This window comes from Zalophus californianus, chromosome 8 (genome assembly GCF_009762305.2).
Source record: "Zalophus californianus isolate mZalCal1 chromosome 8, mZalCal1.pri.v2, whole genome shotgun sequence".
Lineage (NCBI taxonomy): Eukaryota > Metazoa > Chordata > Mammalia > Carnivora > Otariidae > Zalophus > Zalophus californianus.
The window spans coordinates 110269091-110289985 of NC_045602.1; the positions used below are offsets into that span (position 1 = coordinate 110269091).

Here is a 20895-nt window from a genome sequence, read left to right on the forward strand (position 1 = left end):
GGAGGCTTGATACGTATAAATTTCTTTTATCTTTTTATTTTTAAAGGAAGGCCATCTAAAACTTGTAACAAAGCCAGGTGGCCAAACATCAATCTCTTAAATGTTCTGACGTTCTACTATACCATGTAGGAAAATAATTACATTAAATGTAAAAGACTCAGATTTCCCTCAATGGAACACTTAATACCCCGAGACTTTCAGTGACCAATACACAGATGTACTTTAGGGACCTACTTTCTCAAACTATCAATTAGAGGTGGTGCTCCCACACCATCACAACAGATATAATAAAATTTAACCAATGGAAAGATTACACATTAAGGGGAAATCACAGTCCATTAAACCAGTATCTAAAGGGTCGTCTAAATTTTTTTCTTCAGTATATCTGTTGTTCCAAATCATTTTTCTTTCTTTCTTTTTTTTTTTAAAGATTTTATTTATTTATTTGACAGAGAGACACAGCGAGAGAGGGAACACAAGCAGGGGGAGTGGGAGAGGGAGAAGCAGGCTTCCTGCGGACAGGGAGCCCGATGCGGGGCTCGATCCCAGGACCCTGGGATCATGACCTGAGCCGAAGGCAGATGCTTTAACGACTGAGCCACCCAGGAACCCCTATTTATTTATTTTCAACACCAAAAGCATTTAGTGTCGTCCTTAACTCCTCACCAAATTGATGGTAACAAATATATACTACATAGCAGCAGCAATAATCTGAATTTCACTGGTAACACATCAACATTAACTGCATTTCAAGATAAAGTACTGGGGTCAAAGTTAGGTGGAATCTTGTTAAACAGGCATAATAATAAGGGTAAAGGTTTTAAATTTGACGTTCAAAAAGGATCCACTAGAAAAAATACACCTACCCAAGTCATATTCCTGTACATTGCTTATATATCCATAGAGAGGGCAATGACCAAAGATGACCAGCATGACCACTCGGCCAGTTTTCAACGTGACAATGTGCGCCGAGTGCCCGACCACTGCATACTGCTCCTTGGCTTTAGGGGTCAACAATACCCATGACTCATTATGAATATGGAACACTCTCAACTCATTGGTCACATTCCCTGTTGAATCAATTTTTCCTCCATACATGTAAATTTTATCCTAGGGAAAAAAATGCAAACAAAATTCTAAAAAAATCAAAAGCATCAAACTTGAGAAACAAAAGTTCAAAACCTCGTTGTTATTCTTAGCTTAAGAAGTGCTAGTGAAATACACCTTTTAGTGAATTATTAGGAAAAGAATGAAAGGAACAACATAAAATAAAACATCATATTCTGTATCTCCAATACTTCGCCACTGTTCTTGGACTTCCTCATATGAGATCTCTTACGGTATAAAATGGCTTGTAAAAATAAAGTTGAAGAGTTCCCTCATCCTCCCCTAAACCACAAAAACAAGGAAATGAAAGTGATTATTCAGTTATATTGCAATGTGGCTATTCTTGGCTAAACTTGCTAACTAACATAAAAGCTAATTTACACAGTATTAATTTTTAACCATTTAGTACTACAATCATAACGTCCCAGTACAATCTGAATCCATTAAAATCTCTCAGGTCAAACTGGTTTCAACTTTAATTTCCACTTACAACTTAGCCAACTGTATTACCCCCCCAAAAACAGAAAGTTTCTCCCTAACTAAAAACCAAAACTGAAGTCAAAATTAGAGAGACAGAGAGTAGAATGGTGGTTGTCAGTGGCAGAGGGGAGGAGGGATATGGGGAGTTATTGTTTCATAGGCATAGAGTTATAGTTTTACAAAATGAAAAGAGTTACTGAGATGAATGGTAGTGGTAGTTGCACATTAGGAATGTATATAATACCACTGAACTGTACACTTAAAAATGGTTAAGACAGTAAATTTTACGTTATGTGTATTTTACCACAATAAAAAAGATTAGAGACAAAACCCCAACGCTACGTACCTTTTCAACTACATAATATAATAAGGCATGTGTGGAAGACTGGAGTTTCTAGCTTGGTACAGAAGGGAGACACTTTACCTTGTATAATGCTAAAGAATGGCCGTATCTGACAACCACACTGTTCACGGAACGGTTTAGGGTAAGCCACTCCCTAGAAGCAAGGTCATACCTACAAAACAAACAGATCATATTTTCACCCAAACAACAAAGCAGAGTATCTTATACTCTTCTATATTTGATATCATGCAGTTTGGAGATGCTCAGTGAACAAGCAATGCAATGAGGCAGCTCTGAAAACAAACAAACCTAACAGCTGGGTCCATGGGGCATATCAGAACTTGGGAAGGGGGGCTGGGCTGCACAACCCTGGAAGGAGGAAAAAAAATCTACTGGAAGTTTCTACGCTTCCTGAAAACCTCTTCTACATACAGTCTAAATCACTTGCAAGTTGTGTTATACCAAAGGGACATTTACTGTCATAACTTTTCTTTCATTTAGTCATTTGAAATTGAAGACAGGTACTGAAAAAGGAATGATGATTAAGTAAAAGAACACTCCTAACTTTTCCTTTTCTTTATCTAATTGATTTTTTTAAAGTCATATGTTCAAGAAAGCTAGAATATCATTTGGCATTTCAATTATACTGTGAATTCACTTAGACTTTTAAAATACGAACATTTAGTAAACGTCATTCCAGACATTTTTCGATGCATATATACAAACAGAAAAATACACTGACAATATATATTTATACAAAGGAGATCATGCTATAGATACTTTTAATAGTGTTAATTTGTATATAATTTAATAGAAAAAAGAAATCAAAGGGAAATCAGTGCTGTTGCTCTACTTTAAATACATGTTATTTTCTATAAGTTTTCCTGAATAATCCAAGTTTTTGATGATAAAAAACATTATTATGTAATGTTTTAAGAAGATATAAGAAAGTCTTATCGACACAAAAAGCAAAAAAGGATACAAATAAATGTCCATCAATAGAAAATGGATTAATAAATTATAGTATATCTATATAATAGAATTATAGGGTGAAAAATACACTCAATACATTCAACATAAATCTCAAAACAATGTTAAGCTAAAAAATCAAACTGCAGAATACTCTTTCTGTAATGACTGAAAACAGAAAATTTATTAATTCTAATATATGTTCATATATATTAAAAGTGTAAAGATATGTATGTGAACAAATGACACCACAAAATCAGGATATTGGTTATCTTTGAAACTGGGGAGGAGGCATGCAGGGGTTTCTAATTATATTAGCAATGTCTTATTTCCTAACCTAGGTGGTGAATGCATTAGTATTCATTATTCTTCTCTAAATCTTTCCTTTTGTCTTAAATATTTTACACATGATCTAAAACAAAATGGGGACATTTACTGAATATGAATACTACATTAATACCAGCTATTATTTTATGTATTATTTGAATATTCCATTTTAAAAACACATGAAAAATTATTTAGAAATTGGATTCACTTTAGTTTTTAAGTTACATACAAAATTAAGTTAATTTTAGACAGAATCCACTAACTTCCTTCCTTGAAAGTTGAAAACCTTAGCACCCACATTTCCTCCCATTTCTTCTCCCAATTTTTGTTATGTAATTTTTACACTGTCCAGGTCTGCAATACATTCCACTCTATAACTGTGATTCCATAGTTCTTTAGTAGTGGACCTCTTTTTTAGCTGAAGCAATCTCCTCACTATCCTCTCACCACAACTTCTCCTTGAGTCTTTAATTCTTAATTGGCTGGATTTTGCTGCCAAGTGGTTATTTTCCTGTGGAGCTCATAAATGGCTCCTTTTCCTAAATTCTCTGGTGTTTAAGAATATCTGCTTGCTAGCTTTACAGCTGAATGACATTTTGGCTGGGTATATCTTGGGCCATCCTTTCTTGCCTTCAGAACTTTGCAGATGCTGCTCCCCTGAATAATACGGATAGTGAATGCTACGCTGGAGAAGCCCAAAGCCAGTTTGATTTTTCCTGTTTTTATGTGGTTTGCTTTTCTGTTTGGAAGCCTGAAGAACTCTGTCACTCTCATTTTCTCTCCTCCTCCCTTTCTCTCTCTCCTTTCTTCTTTCACTATTTTTTAAAGTCACAATATTATATTTTACTTAGGTAGAAATAACTAAAATCCAAACAGAGTAATGTCTTTACAAAATGGACTACGTACCACTGCAATACTTTTACGGAGCTCTGGCTGCAGAAGGTCTTTCCTGAGGACTAGCATGGCTTCTGAAAACACATAATACACCTCATGTTCAAGCCAGAGGCCTGTCTCTCTAAGCTTGAAAGAGAGGAAAGAGGGAGCCCAAATCTCTAGATGATTTAATTCCCTTCTCTTTCAAGTGACATGGAGGGTGCTCAATCTGTATCTTAATGCATTTTGCTCCTCCTAGTCAATGACAGGTTAGCTCTAGCTCAAGGGCTTGTCAGAGACACTAAGGCACTGGCAGGTCCCAGTAAGCTGGTGCAGATGAACTGCCAAAAGATCTTACATAACAAGTTGTGACTCTTTTCATGACCCAGAGAAGCAAATACAAGTTAAGAAAAATATTGATGCAATAAAGCATAAGAAATTCCAAGTACTAAATAAATTCTTCCGGGAGCTCAGTCCAAGATAAGAGAATACTGAACAACTAGTTCTAAGACCTGGACAAGCAGATAAGCAAAGACAAACTCCAGGAATTCAGAAACACGTGTCTTCCAGTGCTGCACCATCTCTCTCACAAACTTCTCCTTGCTAGCTGGTCTGATGATGACCATCATGGCACAGGGCCACCATCCACAGTGGCCTGGTATTCCAATCACAGTGTCTGAGCATCCAAAGACCATGGCGAAGGCTCTGTGCAGACTGAACATGACCCCAGCCAGAGGAGGCACAGAACTCCCTGAGGCTTCCCACCCAAGAACTTGTCCTTTATCCTAAAAGTTCAATAACTTGATCAAATCAGGTCTTGTTGAACAGCTATATAATTTTCCTGCGGGGCGCCTGGGTGGCTCAGATGGTTGGGCGTCTGCCTTCGGCTCAGGTCATGGTCCTGGGGTCCCGGGATCAAGCCCCACATGGGGCTCCTGGCTCAGCGGGGAGTCTGCTTCTCCCTCTCCCTCTCCCCCTGCTCATTCTCTCTCTATCTCTGTGTCTCAAATGAATAAATAAAATCTTAAAAAAAAAAAATTTTCCTGCAACTTCTTGTGCAATTTCAATCCGTTTGTCCTCTTTGTTAGGTTCCTTTCTTCAGTGGCAGCAACTATCTTTATTTTGGATCTCCTGTCTTCCACGTGTCTTTGCTTTTCTAATTATTTCAACCTATATTCGTTGAAATGTCTATAAAGCTATCAGTAATTCAATTTTCATTCCAGTTTTTTCTGTATGTAATTTATTTACATTTCTTTAGATGTGTAATCTTCCATTTCATCTCACTGTTATCATTTTCTTGTCTGTTTTTTTTTTAATTCAAATTCACATTAAGTTGATGTGCAGCATCAAGTAGTTGGAAGCAATCTCCTTATTATTTTTCCTCTATGATCAGTTGTCAGCATTTACGTGCTGTTTTCTTCCTCTTTATTTTCCCATCATAGGATATTTGCATTAGCTACAACGTCATTTCTTTCATCTTGCTTGTGGTTAGATATTGCTCTCCAGACATTTGCAAAGCGTGGGTGATTTCTTGATTCTTTTTCTGCAGTACCTAAGACAACTTTACCCCTCCATCCTAGTTGTAGTGTGAGAGCTGATATTTTATGTTCTATCCACTGTTCTGAAGTCTGAGGACGTGCTGGGGCTCAGACAGAGGAGTATATAATCTATTAGAATAAACCACCCAGACTCTGCTCTCCTTGGAGATTTTAAGTGTCCTGGGTCAAGGCATAGCCCAAATTAGAAGCAGCCCCGACTTTTGGGCAGAGAGAGTCAGCCACCCAATTAATTTCCCCTCTTTCCACCCAAGCCCTCCACAGCAACGATTTCTTCCACTCTTCAATTAGGAGAGTGAAATAACAATGATCCCCACTCAGTTTGCATCTGTCCAGATTTGGGGTTATTTGTAAGAGCTCTCAGAATCTCACCCATACAGTTTCTGTGGGGCAAAAAAAAGGGTCAGTTGTATGGTTCCTGTGAGTCTGTTTTAAAGTTTACTGGATTAGGTAATACTCCTTTCCTCATTTGGTTACCTGCTGCTCAATCTTTCTTTTTCTTTTTCAATTTTTTTTTTTTTTAAGAAAGAGAGAGAGAGAATCTGAGTGGGGTGGGGAGGGCAGGGAGAGGGAGAGAGAGAATCTTAAGCAGGCTCCACACTCAGCGCAGCACCCAAGGTAAGGCTCGATCCCACAACCCTGAGATCATGACCTGAGCTGAAATCAAGAATTGGATGATTAACTGACTGAGCCACCCAGGTGCCCCTTTACTTTTTCTTTTTAAACATTTTTTTTTTTAATTTGCTTAAAGGAAGGAAATTCAGTGATAAAGTTTCAACTGGAAATCTTAACCTAGGAGACCAAGACCATTTGTCTAAGAGGACTCTTAGGTGACATAAAATGGGGACTGCTTTCTAATGCAACTTAAAAGTTTTGGATTAACAGGGTTGTGGAAAAAATAGTAACCTCAACTGCTGAAATATGCTTATGTAAGAGTATAAATGATGATAAAATTTATAATCTAAGTTTCAGAAATACTTCTTCTAAAAGAGGTCACTGTATTTTTACTTTCCATGAGTTAGTAAAAATTTATTTGAAACTATATTAATTTTTTACATGAAACACATAAAGCTATAAAAATCACGTTTTGATCAAGTACAAGCAGAAAAAATTTTACAAACACATGTGGCTCAGGAGGTATACCAGTCACATAAAAGCAAGAGGTGACATTAATATTTCCAGGAACAAATATTTGTGAGGGAAATAAATAATTCATTTACTCTCCTATTCACCTGATAAACACTTACTTGAGCACATTCAATGAGCTAAGCTCCGAGCTGAGTGAGCAAACAAGGTCTCTAACCTCAGAGAACATAGTGGAAAAGGCAAAAAATAAGCAAATGCAACAAGGGGCACATACAACATTAAAAATGATGCCCACTGCTCTAAAGGAAATGAGAACTATGAAAAAGAACAGGGAGAACCTGACAGAACTGGATGATCGGGAAAGATCTCTTGTGGTACAGTTAACTGAGATCTAACAGGTGAGAAGAAAACAGCTCTAGGGTACAACAGCAGGAAGAGTCTGGACCAAAGGGAGGAGTGAGCACAAAGGCCTTTAGAGTAAGGATGCACCCAGAGAGTTTTGGGTAAAGCTAGAAGGCTGGGGAGGCAGGAAAGGAACAAGTTGAGTCTGGGAAGGTAAGCAGAGTCAGATCAGGTAGGCCCATTAGGTCCAATGGGAAAAGCCAATGATGAGGTCTAAGAAGATTGTAAATGATATGACTTACACTTTAAAAAAATCATCCCAGGGCGCCTGGGTGGCTCAGTTGGTGAGCCTTCGGCTCAGGTCATGATCCTGGAGTCCCGGGATCGAGTCCCGCATCGGGCTCCCTGCTCAGCAGGGAGTCTGCTTCTCCCTCTGACCCTCTTCCTTCTCGTGCTTTCTATCTCTCATTCTCTCTCTCTCTCAAATAAATAAATAAAATCTTTAAAAAATAAAATAAAATAAAATAAAAAAATCATCCCAGTTGATATTTAAAAAATGGATTAAGAGGAATGCATGGAGGGGCACCTGGGTGGTTCAGCTGAGCATCTGCCTTCGGCTCAGGTCATGATCCCAGGGTCCTGGGATCAAGCCCCGCATCGAGTTCCCTGCTCGGTGGGGAGCCTGCTTCTCCCTCTCCTGTTCCCCCTACTAGTGTGCTCCTCTCTCTCTAATAAATAAATAAATAAATAAATAAAATCTTTAAAAAAAAGGGGAGGAATGCATGGAAATACACAGATTGCTAGGAATCTACTGCTGAAGTCTAGGTGAGCAATAACGGCAGGCTGGTCACAGAGAGAAAAGAATGAATACGACATGTATTTGATGGGCTTGATGAGATTAGCATATGAGGAGGTGAAGGAGAGGATCAAAATCACTCCCAAATTTTTTGCTTTGAGAGAGGATGATGCCAAATACAAGCATAAAAATCAGAGAAATGGTAGAATACTTGACTCTCATAATATCTAAATGATAGCGGAAGGGACAATCACTTTCACACCTTTAATTTTACCTTACTTCTCAGGGTGGTGGCACGAGAAGTAGTGAAAAGTGGTTAGAGTCGGGGTAGATTTTAAAGGTACAGCTAACAAGACCTGCTGACATACTGTAGCAGACAGCCACTGGGGTGGTGGTCTTCATTATCTCCCTTTCTGGGTATTCATACCCATGTATAATACCCTCCCAAGCGTGAGCAGGATCTATGACTCACTACTAACCAACAGAACATGGCAAAGATGATGAGATGTCACTTCCACGACATCTGTCCTGCCAGGAGACCCAATCTAAAGAGGGACTCTCCTTGTGACCTAATGAAGCAAGTAGCCACACTAGGGAAGTCAAAGTGATAAGGAACTGTGGGAGGCCTCCAGGAGTTGAGGGCAGCCTCCACTTGACAGCCAGCAAGAAGCTGAGGCCCTCAGTTCTACAACCACAAGGAAATGGATTCTGTCAGCAACTCTAGCAAGCTTGGAAGTGGACTCTTTCCCAGTTGAACTTCTAGATGAGAAGACAGGCCAGGTGACACCCCGACTGAAAAGCACCCAGTTAAGATATGCCCAGACTCCTGACCAGCAGAAACTATGAGGTAATAAATATGTTCTGTTTTAAGCTGCTACATTTGTGGTCATTTGTTATGCAGCAAGTGATAGCTAATTTACTCATTGAAATGGGGAGTGAAAAAACAAGAAGTCAAGGATGACTCCAAAATGTTGGGATTAAGCAAAAAGAAGTATGAAATAGTCATTAACTGAGATAGGGACATCTGGGGCAAGAACTGGCCTAGAGGAAAGATCAGTTTTGGACACATACAGTTTAAGATACCTCTTAGACAGCCAAAAGATTGAGATGTAAAATAAAGAGGTGGCGATATGGGTTCAGGTGAAAAGTCTAGGATGCAGACATAAATCTGGGGGTCATCAACATAAAGGCCAAGATATTACATGAGATCACCAGGAGAGTGAATATATACTCTCACAGAAGAGGACCAAGAGCTGAGCCCTGGAGCAGCACATCATCATTCAGAAGTCAGTCAGTTGAAGAGGAACCAGCTAAAGAGGCTGAAAAAGAGTAAGTAGTTGGAACAAATACCAAGAGAATACAGAATCCTGGGAGCCAACGGAAAAAAGTGTTTAAAAGTGGAGGGGGGGGGGCGCCTGGGTGGCTCAGTCTGTTGAGCTTCCAACTCTTGATTTCAGCTCAGGACATGATCTCAGGTTCCTGGGATCAAGCCCCGCCTGAGGCTCTGCGTTCAGCAAGAAGTCTGCTTGGGGATTCTCTCCCTCTCCCTCCCCCCTCAACTTGTGTGTGCATTCAAGCGTGCACACTCTCTCTCAAATGAATGAATAAACCTTAAAAAAAAAAAAAAAGGAGGGAGGGACTAGTTATATGAAATGTTGGTGAAAAATCAAGTAAGATGAGGACCAAGAATTGAAAATTTAAAGTTCAGCTCCTTGGTCACGTTAGCCACATTTCAAGCTCAATGACCACACATGGCTAGTGACATGACAGTGCCCCACTAGACAGTGGTGATGTACAGAAACAGAAGACGGGATAAATGAGCACAGATGTAGGTAATAGCTATATATGGTGGTGGGAGTTTGTGCAAATCCTCTTTGGATAACCGTTACCTTTCAAAATAGAAACAGGAAGCAAGGCCAATAGCTGAGAATGAACACGGGCAAAAATGTGGAAATTTGAAAACTGAAAAGAAATATGGCAGCTGAGCAGAAGAATGAGAGCAAGACTGAGACAAAACCAAAGGACTGTGAACCCCTGTGGGAGCCAAGGATTGCTGGAGGTCACCCAACTTCTTGCACGTACACGCATGTCTTCTGCCAAATCTGGGCAATTCCCAGCCATTATTTCTTTGAATAGTTTTTCAGACACTCTCTCTTGGCTCCTCTCTTTCCAGGACTCCTCCAGTGACAGAAATGTTAAGATTTTTTTTGTTATGGTCCACAGGTCTCTTAAGTTCTGTTTATTTTTTTAAATATTCTATTTTCTCACTGGTTCAGATTGAGGGATTTCTATTATTTTATCTTCAAGTTCACTGACTCTTTCCTCTGTCCTCTCCATTCTGCTGTTGACCCTGTCCACTGAGATTTTTGTTTTGGTTACTGTATTTTTCAGTCCTAAAATTTCCATTTGATTCTTCCTTCTATCTTCTATTTCTTTGATGAGGCTCCATTATTCATTTGTTTCAGTGTCTATAATTGCACACTGAGGCATTTTTATAATGGCTGCTTTAAAATCTTGTCAGATAATTCTAGTATCTATGTCATCCTGCTGTCACCATCTCAACTGCCTTTTTTCATTCAAGTTAAGATTTTCCTGGCTCTTCACATGGAGAAATGATTTTCAATTGAAATCTGAACATTTTGGGTTTCATGGCATGAGACTCCGGATCTTACTTAAATCTACTGTTATAGCAGGCCTCCTCTGACACCCCAGTAGAGAAGAGGGAAGGCCAACTTATTACTGCTATTACTCCTGCGTGGGGTAGAATCCAGGCTCCCCACAAGGTCTCCACTGACATCACAAGGGTGGGGGAAACCTCGTTCCTGCCTGGTGGAGAAGAAAGTTCCAGTTCTCTAACTGGCCTTCAGAGATTAAGACTGTAAGCAAAAAACATGCAAAAACAAAAACCAAAAGGCTAAATATTAACTAGGTTACACAAAAACCAGATTGCTGAGAAAGTCCCAGCTCCCTAATTGGTCTTTTCTAACACTGGCAATTAGGAGGTGGTTGGAGTACCTCACTAGATCCTGGCAAGAGTGAAAATCTAGACTCTACACTCAGACTTTGCTGACAGGAATGAGGGTGGGGCCACAGTTCTTTCTGTAGTGTTTGGCTGTAGTAGAGCAGTTATTTGTGTCTAAAAGTTTTCTGTCTTCCTAAGCTGCCCCTCTCCTAGTCCTTAGGCTAGAGAGAACAGGTGGGCTTATTCATGGGGCTTTTTCACCTTGTGCCTACTGGCATTTCCAGATTGTTGCTTTTTCCAACAACAAATCTGAGATATAGGAGACAAAAAGAAGACCCTTGGAATTTACCATTACCTCATTCCTTGGGTCCCGAGGTCTCTAGCCAGAATGCCTTCTCTCTACCTTTAGAGTTTTCTCATGTTTGCATTATATATAATGTCCAGGATTTTTAACTGTACTTACCATAAAGGATAGGGGAAAAGTGACCTTCATTTCTTTGTGATTTTTAATAATTTCCTTTTTCATATTCTATTACTAAAGGAGAATTGGGGCACCTGGGTGGCTTAGTCAGTTATGTATCTGACTCTTGGTTTCAGCTCAGGTCATGATCTTGCGGTTGTGAGACTGAGCCCCACATCAGGCTCTGCACTCAGTGAGGAGTCTGCTTCTCTCCCTCTCCCCCAACCCCGCTCCTGTGTTTGTGTGCGCCCGCACTCTCTCTCTAGAATAAAGAAATAAATCTTCAAAAAAAAAAAAATAAAGGAGTATCTTATTTACTTTGTGTTCCTGCTGGGTTTGTCTTCAATTCTGAAATTATTTTAAAATTCTTTCCTAACTTCTACCATCTCATTTCCGGATTTTTCTACTTCTGATTCTATTGTTCTTTCATGTCTTGCATCATTTTCTTCCTGTATTTTAGCTTGTTTGGGAATAGTAAGTTCTCACTTTCATCAGTTTTGTGAGTATATTTTTCTATTATGCTTTCACGTACAAAGGGGGGTTATTCTACCAGGTGGTCTCTTTCTTCTTTCTATGTTACTTCAACTTTTAATTTTCTATGTTATTAAAACTTGATGCTTTTCTGTTGCTCAGTTTTAAGTAAAACTACTTTTTCCTGAACTTGTACATGAGAGGCCTGGGTTAGGACCATCTTCCTAACTAGCTCACTCTTGTTGTCAACAGTGTGGTGTTCAAAACACAGCAGCTTACTTGTTGAGATATCTGGCTCTGTTCCCCTCCCTGACTGTTATCTGTACACTCGTTTAACTTTTCCTCTAAGGTCCCTATCCTCTTCAATCTGAATTCTATTCCCAGCAGTTTCTCCTTAGTGTAGAACTTTCTCTTGTGAAGAGACTGGCTAGTTCATTTTGAGAGCTAAACAGGCACAAACTGCTCTAGCCCCTTCAGATCCTACTACAGATCCCTTGTGCTCACCCCCTACCAAAATACACAAATCTTTCCAATTCTGGCTGCCGTTCTCAAAGCAGCTTCTTCTAGGTATGCTGGAGCCTGTCAGCTGACCACTTACTCCCCCTCTTTGCTTACTCCTGCTCAGATGCCAATACCACACAGGTTTTGCAGCTGTCAATTGTTAGCACCACCCATCTGTGTAGACACCTTCTGACCAAGTTTTGTTTTGTTACCCATGTGCTTTTTCATTTTGCTATCCTAGTTGTCTATGTGCTTTAATGACTATTTGAGGGATTCAGAAACTATGCCATTGCTGCCATAGTTTCTGAATCCCTTAAAGAACAGATGCTGGTTTTTGACAATCTTCATTAATAAAAAATGCCTAGAAAAAATTTCCAGGGCACAAAATCAGCATGAGTTTGTGTTCATAAATTTCTCCTAAAATCAATCTTCGTAAGTAACTTCGTGACTCCACTGTGATTCCATATAGTCTCCCTTTAAGATGAGCAACATAGGACCAGCAAACAGACCTTGAACTCTGGGTCAAGTATTAGACAATGGCATAATTTCCTCTAGCAAGCTATAAATTCAAACCATCTGATCTACAGAAATGCTAATTAAATTTATAGGTAAAGTAACCCCCAATTTATATACAGCCTAAAGCAAAATATAAGAGATGGTATCTAGAAAAGATGAATTCTTGCTTATTATAACAATGCATTCTTTGTGGGTCCAGACTTCAAAAACTAAGAATATGTCCAAAAAATTCTGGAACACTACTACTAAAATATTAACAGGGATTTTCCTCAGGTAATAGAATTACTGATGATTTCTTTTCACTTATCTCTACTTCATAAATTTTCAAAATGGAAAACTAGTAAGCTTCTTGCAAAAATGTTTAAAACAACTTACGCCAGAACCATGTTGTAATCTGAGTGGTTGAACATATATCCTCCAACAACCCACATTATATTTCCATTGACCACAGCTTTGTGAGAGGCTCTGGGGAGCTTTAGGTTTGAATATTCCTCTCGAGTCCAAAATGACTGGTTAGCTGGTACAGGAATTGAACATCCGGGACCTAATAAAACAGAATAAATTAGCTTCACAAAATGCACCTTTAAAATTACTGCATTTCAAGTTTTAATCATATAAATGTAACAAATATCTAAAGAATACTTAGTTTTTCCTTTAGCATCTAAATATCAGACAAAACCCTTTAATTCATGCTTTCAATTCACTCAAAGCTGGTGACCAAGGGTCATCTCTAGTAAAATTCAAAATCACATACTTTCTCATGATGACGTGACCATATCCAGGTTAGGATTTTTTAGTAATGAAATACTTGCTTAAGCAGCTCTCAGAGGAAAGAGTAGACAAAGAAATTATTAATTCAAATGAAAAATTTTAGGGTTAAAATGTAAGGACTAGCCCCGGGAGTAATAATACAACCCATCCAATTCCTGGAAAATTAAGAAACTCCATTCTTGGGGGGTGTGGCTCCTGCTGCTCCATTCTTGGGGGGTGTGGCTCCTGTGCACAGAGGTAGGTCCTCAAACACTTCAATTACTTAACTCATTGATGTCCGCCAAAGTACACAAACGAAAGCATTTAAACAAGCACATTTCCTTTCAAAATAAAAGTGCTCTGAAGAAAAGGTAAATATATAAAGAAAATTACTAAATCAGTAACAGGTGTTATCACACAACCCTTAAAGAATTTGCTAAAGTTTCTCTGATAACCTCTCTATCTGCAGATAATTCCACTCGCTGTTTTAGGATTCTATTGTATAATCAACCCCAATTTTTTCCGAATTTATTGAAAGTTTCTGAGAGATACTATCATTAGTTCTCGTCCCACCTCCTAGCCTTGGTTCTCTGCTATGTTTTCTTGAGGCTGAGACCAAGTCCTCCAATTTTCATGAATGAATTGCAAAGAATGTCAAACCCCTCCACAATTCTAAAGAGACCACGACCACACATCTATGAAATGGAAAAATTTTTAAGAATCTGAATAAGGAGATACAAAAACTTCAATGCTACCTGATATCTGATTAACATAAGTGGTACATATGCAAGGAATGAAGTCAATGTACAATTTACTGAACTAGGAAGATGCTGTAAATTGGAAGAAAAACAAAGATAAAAGAAGCTCTTACCCTGCCACTCGGGGAAGCAGGAGCATCCTCTGACATCACTCGAATTGCAAATACCTCGATCAGGAAAACCACAGTCATGGACACAGTGAGGAATGTCGCATGCGTCCCCTTTCCAGTTTTCCAAACACTCACACTGGACAGTGTTGCTGCTATTATTGCTCTTACATTCTCCTCGGCCTGAGCAGTTGTTCGGACACATGTCAAAACTATAAAAACAGTGGCAGAGAATGAAATCAACACAAAGCAACACTTACTTAGCAGAACTTTCACCTACACATGGTTTAAGACTCTCACTGGCTTTCCAGTTCATTCATAAGCATAATGGCAGTACTTACCAGTGGGCCTAAATGGGATCACTCAACACTGCAAAGGCACGTAATGAAATCAAATCCAACCCTGCTGGATTCTCATAAGGGGAGGCAAGTTAAAAAACTTAAAAGGGAGAAGAAATTCTTGCAAAATGTCCAGGCTTAGCTTCTCAAGGAAGGGATGACTATGCTGTTCTTGGTGGCCCCCCCAGTGATGAGCATTAGAAAACTGTCAAATGAGGAGCACCTGGGTGGCTCAGTCGGTTAGCCATCTGCATTTGGCTCAGGTTGTGATCTCAGGGTCCTGGGACTGCGCCCCATGTCAGGCTCCCTGCTCAGTGGGGAGTCTGCTTCTCCCTCTCCCTCTGCCCCACCCCCTGCTCATGCTCACTTGCTCTCTCTCTCAAATAAATAAAAATTAAAAGAAAAAAGAAAAAAAGAAAATTGTCAAATGCAAGCTTGCAAGTTTGGAGGAAGAGGATAATACAAAGTGCTAACAATATATTACCCAACCTCATGGTATGTATACCCCTGGACAGTCTCTGAAAGTTCAGAGAATTAAAGATTATTGCCCAGATTGGTGTATTTAAAATTCCTCCATAAGTTTATCTACTCATGTCAGATGGAAGAAAAGGGAGGACAAGTTTAACTCAACAGTTTAACTATAATGTGTCGCATAATAACATGACTTAAGATATTGACAGCACTCTGAGAAGACATAATTCAGATTCTTAAAGGGGGGAGCAATAACCGAACTATCAGGATACTTTTAAGAGTGTAGATGGTTTCTTCTAAGGCCTATGAAGAAAACTAAAAAGAAATTTTGTAGCAAAGCATGTCAAAAAATCAGGAATCAGTTATTAAAAAACAAGCTAATTAATGTTCACACCTACACCCAAATATCAGTTTATTACACTATAAATATTTATATACAGTATTTTTATAATCTATGTAATTAGAATGTAAGAAATGTGTATACCTACTTTTCAAGCCCCAGTAAGCAGAATAAGTACACAAAGTATTTGGCTAAAAAAGCTGAATGACATTCTTATAGGCCTCTAAAAAGTGGTGTCTACTGTCTCTATAACAATACAAACACGGAAGAGAGGCTTCAATTTCATCTTTATTAAGCAAAAGGCCTTTGCAAGACAACAGTTTATAAAAACTAAAGTTTAAATTGCAGATTGGACTTGTTACAATAAAATGGCTACAATAACCACACTTTGTTTTTATAAAAGGCTTAGAATAAAACTGCAGTAAAGCATTGCCATGATGTGCTCACCCTTATGCCTCATACCAAAAATATGTCAAATTATAATTTCCTACTGACACACTTATTAACCGTATACAAGAGAATGGCAAACAAACAAAACTTAATGTTACTGAAAAAGGAAGGGGAGGGAGTAACCCTTAGCACCTTCTAAGCTGAAGGAGGGCAAATATCGCAACTTCCCCTGCCCCTCAACTTCTCCACTCCAGTGCCCTCAGGCATACGTTTACTTCATGTGCCAAAAATTAATTATGAGCACTCTTTAAAGTTACAAAAAATCTCAAAACACAAAAATCATTTTTGAATCTCTGAAAAATGAAAGTGGCAGGTAATACATCAAAACATCTGCTTGTATGTCTAAATTGGAGTAATGAGAAAATTAGTCTAATTATCTGTGCTTAAAATGTGACTGGGAAGTAAGATGAGCCAGTTTGTGTGAAAATAAAATATAACTATTTTTTTCTTCTTTGAAAAGAAAATTTGGCAACACTGAAGTAGCTGTGGGTACTAGTCTCAAGGCTCCCCCAGCTGAGGTCGGCCCAAAGCTAGGATTCAGTGCAACCTGAGGACACGTGGAAAAGGAATAACAATGTTTTATGTATGTCTTTCTGGACATTCTTCTGGGAATAAAGAACATCATTTTATTTGGCTTTTCAAAGGGTCTAAAAGCCCCAAAATGGTTTAGGGCTCCTTTTTGCAGAACAGGGATCTTGTAACCAAGAAGTTAGTAAAATTTAGGATAACCTCAACATTCCTCCGCTTAACAAATAAATACTAATTCTGGTCTCCAGAAGAGATCAAGGCTTCCCCTACACCAATCAGGGTAAGAATAACATGAATTTCGGGGCGCCTGGGGGGCTCAGATGGTTGAGCGTCTGCCTTCGGCTCAGGTCATGATCTCCAGGTCCTGGGATCGAGCATCCAGCTCTCAGCTCAGCGGGGAGCCTGCTTCTCCCTCTCCTTCTGCCTCTCCCCGTGCTTGTGCTCTCTCTGTCTCTATCTCCAATGAATAAATAAAATCTTAAAAGAAAAAAAAATCTGTAGGGAGCCCAGAATGGGGCCTACATGAATGGCTAGGGCAATGCTCCTCAGAGTATCGATCACGGACAGGCGGCAGCAGCATCACCCAGGAGCTTATCAGAAATTTGGATTCTCAAGCCCCAGCTCTGTCGAACTGTGGTCTCTGGAGAAGGGCCAGGGATCTGTCTTAACAAGCCCCTCCAGGAGATCCCTGTGCATGTGAAGTTTGAAAAGTACCGCCCTAAACCTCTCCCTTGCCCTTCAGAGCTGAACTTCTTCCCAGAGTGTCCCACTCTCAATGCTGTGACTTTCTAACCTTCCATTCTGAACTATGCCCCTTGTAGACCCCTGCCTCCAACCCTCCTCAGCTAGGGTCACCTAGGGCCCGTTCTGCTTACTCAACCTCAGTTCCCTCCTTAAGACTTTCTTTTCCGAGCTTCTGTGACAACTCAGCCCCCTGGCATTGCTCTGCCCTTCAGCTGCCTCTACTGCCCCTGTCCTCACTGTGCACACACCCCATAATCCAGTCACTGTCCATGTGCCAGTGATTCCCAGATGATATCCCCAGCCCTGACAGCTCTTCTGGGCCCTGGATCTGAATACCAATGTCCTGCTTAGACATCTCACATGTACCCAACCAGACTTATCAGTCTTTCCCCTCAACCAGCCTGTATGCCTGCCTGGCTCACTAAAAATCACCTTGCTAGTACTGTGATATGCTGCCCAGGCTACCAAGTCACAAACCAAGGGCACCTGAAAAGCTAAATCAGCAAACCAAGCAAGACAGAGATGGCTCTAGATAGGCCTGAAAGAATCTGGAGACCCTGAGAAAACAGGCAGAAAAAGAATCCAGCATAAAGGTTATACATGGAGCTTACTGCCTCTGCCAGGAGTTGGCAAACTTATTCCGTAAAAAAACCAAATAGTATCTTGGGCTCTGTGGGCCACAGAAGCTCTTTATCAGAGACCTCTTGCTTAGGGTGCTTTATGGATTTAACTAAATGAAAACAAACACTTCTTACGAGGAAAAAAAGAAAAGACAAAAGTTAGCCTCTCTCCTATCACAACAAATTCCCAAAGCTGTCTAGGTCTGTTTGTCTACATTTCCTTTGTAACCTCAACTAAGTCCTCATCAATGGGCCAACCACTGAGTACGTGAAAACTACTAGTATCTGTTAAACTGCACTTAGCAAGAAACCCCAATGTTTTCATCCATTAGCAGAAAAATGCCCCTCTTTTCCAGGAGAAGCTCAAAAGCAGTTAAGACCTGGGTTGAAACTGTGGTCCCAGCACTCTGACAGTGTATTTTACCACTTCCCACCAGTTTCCTCAATTATAGAACAAGTGAAAACATAGTGCCCGTACCTCACGGAGTTTTTAAAAGAACTTTAAATGAGAAAACCCATGCATACTGCTTAGTGCAATGCCTGGCACACTGTCACCCCTCAATATATGTTAGTCGTTATTACTGTTAAAACAAATACAGTCTTTGAATAAAATCACAAAGATTAGACTTAAATATCTTACTTGTAAGTGATATTAAATCCAGTCAAATTATAAGCAGCATCACTAAAAAAATGCAGCAGGGCATAACCTGATGTGGCAACGACCTCAGGGACAGTCTCGTTGCCATCTCTCTCGGGAACGATGAGACCACTGAAACGAAAACACATTTCTTACAAAGGGAAGCATGGTCACCAGGCACGGTACATGGCAGAACACAAATTCAAAACTGGAGTTCATCCTTAGAATTTGAAAAAACACTTTCAGGAAGAGGGGCAAATTCTTGTGATAAATGCGTCACACCACCCAATTAGTTCTGGATCTAGTTCTGAATCCTCTGAGGAACAGATCTGAATCTTTCGCTAGGCTCTCCTTCATCCTGGCAATATTTCTAATGAGCTTTGCACTCAATGGCCCTATTCTTCTTCTTCTTTTTTTTGTATATAAAACTATTTATGTTGCTTCTTCGAAAAACTGAGTAAACCTTCAAAATCACAGAAAGTAACAAATTTTATGAGTTGATGAATGCCAAATATAAACTACTGAAAAGCATGAAAAGTAAAAATATAAATAAATAAATTGATAAACACCCACAATCCTAACACTTAACATTCTGATGTACTTTCTTTGCCTAATTGATACCATATAACATTTTATATTCTATTTTACAAGAAATATATCACAAGCATTTCCCATCTCATTCAGAGTCCAACACATAATATATTTGCTAGGTGTCTAAAGAGCATTAAAAATTATCAAGTCAAAGGGTCTAAATGATGGCTTTAAGGCTCTTGATCCATAAAACCAACTTGCTTTCCAGAAGCAACATGCTAACTTGAAATCTCATCAATATGAGAATGGGGGGGCGTCTGGGTGGCTCAGATGGTTAAGCATCTGCCTTGGGCTCAGGTCATGATCCCAGGGTCCTGGGATCGAGTCCCGCGTCAGGTTCCCTGCTCTGAAGGGGGCCTGGTTCTTCCTCTCCCTCTGCTCCCCTTGCTTGTGCTCTTTCGCTCTCTCTGTCAAATAAATAAATAAAATCTTGGGGTGCCTGGGTGGCTCAGTCCTTGAGCGTCTGCCTTCGGCTCAGGTCGTGATCCCAGGGTCCTGGTGTCGAGCCCCGTATCGGGCTCCCTGCTCAGCGGGGAGTCTGCTTCTCCCTCTCCCACTCCCCCTGCTTGTGTTCCCTCTCTCGCTCTCTCTCTGTCAAATAAATAAAATCTTTAAAAAAATAAAAAATAAAATAAAATCTTAAAAAAATATATGAGAATGGAAAGGTCCCTCCTACCTCACTTGACAATAGGAAGGATTAATTACCAGTCCTATTTTAGCTTTGGTAATTTAGTAAATTAAAAGTAATTTTTTTAAATTTAATTTTATTATGTTATGTTAGTCACCATACATCATTAGTTTTTGATGTAGTGTTCCATGATTCATTGTTTGTGTATAACACCCAGTGCTCCATGCAATACGTGCCCTCCTCAATACCCATCATCATGCTAACCCATCCCCCCATCCCCTTCCCCTCTAAAACCCTCAGCTTGTTTCTCAGATTCCATAGTCTCTCATAGTTTGTCTCCCCCTCCGATTCCCCCGCCCCTTCATTTTTCCCTTCCTACTATCTTGTTTCAGAGGTACAGGTCTGTGATACATCAGTCTTACATAATTCACAGCTCTCACCATAGCATATACCCTCCCCAATGTCCATCACCCAGCCACCCCATCCCTCCCACCCCCCACCACTCCAGCAACCCTCAGTTTGTTTCCTGAGATTAAGAATTCCTCATATCAGTGAGGTCATATGATACTTGTCTTTCTCTGATTGACTTATTTTGCTTAGTAAAATACCCTCTTGTTCCATCCACGTCGTTGCAAATGGCAAGATTTTGGGGTGTTTTTTTGATGGCTGCATAATATTCCATTGTGTGTGTGTGTGTGTGTGTGTGTGTGTGTGTGTGTGTGTGTGTGTGTATATGTATATACCACATCTTCTTTATCCATTCATCTGTTGATGGACATTTTGGCTCTTTCCATAGTTTGGCTATTGTGGACACTGCTGCTATAAACAAGTTAATTCTTTTATTTTGTGGTTTTGAGTTTCTTTTACACTCCTGAGGTTAATCATTTTTCCTGTTCACTTACCTTCCGCATTTCTTCATATGTGCACATCTTTTGCCCAATTATCAATTCACTATCACCGCCACCACCACCATGTTCAGTGAAAACCTGAATCTTTACCAGGCCCTATGCAATCTGCTCCACACACACAACCTCACCCAGTGAACAAACATCTCATCTATTACTCTCTTTGCTTCACTCGCTCAAGCCCAGTCACACTGGCCTCCTTGCTTTCCTACAGCACACATCACGTAAGCTCCCCGCTC

At 39.8% G+C, this 20895-nt stretch overlaps 1 protein-coding gene across 4 annotated transcripts in view; it reads right to left on the bottom strand.

Annotated features, from left to right (window-relative positions):
- ATRN (attractin) overlaps nucleotides 1-20895 on the bottom strand; it is a 159160-nt gene that overhangs the window by 90268 nt on the left and 47997 nt on the right. For all 4 annotated transcript variants that reach the window (XM_027621139.1, XM_027621140.1, XM_027621142.1 and 1 more), the window contains exons 4-8: nucleotides 18536-18664; nucleotides 14411-14616; nucleotides 13165-13333; nucleotides 2012-2102; nucleotides 867-1110 (exon numbers count right to left, since the gene is read on the bottom strand). In XM_027621139.1, coding sequence (XP_027476940.1) covers nucleotides 867-1110; nucleotides 2012-2102; nucleotides 13165-13333; nucleotides 14411-14616; nucleotides 18536-18664 — 839 coding nt within the window. The remainder of the gene's footprint in view (nucleotides 1-866; nucleotides 1111-2011; nucleotides 2103-13164; nucleotides 13334-14410; nucleotides 14617-18535; nucleotides 18665-20895) is intronic.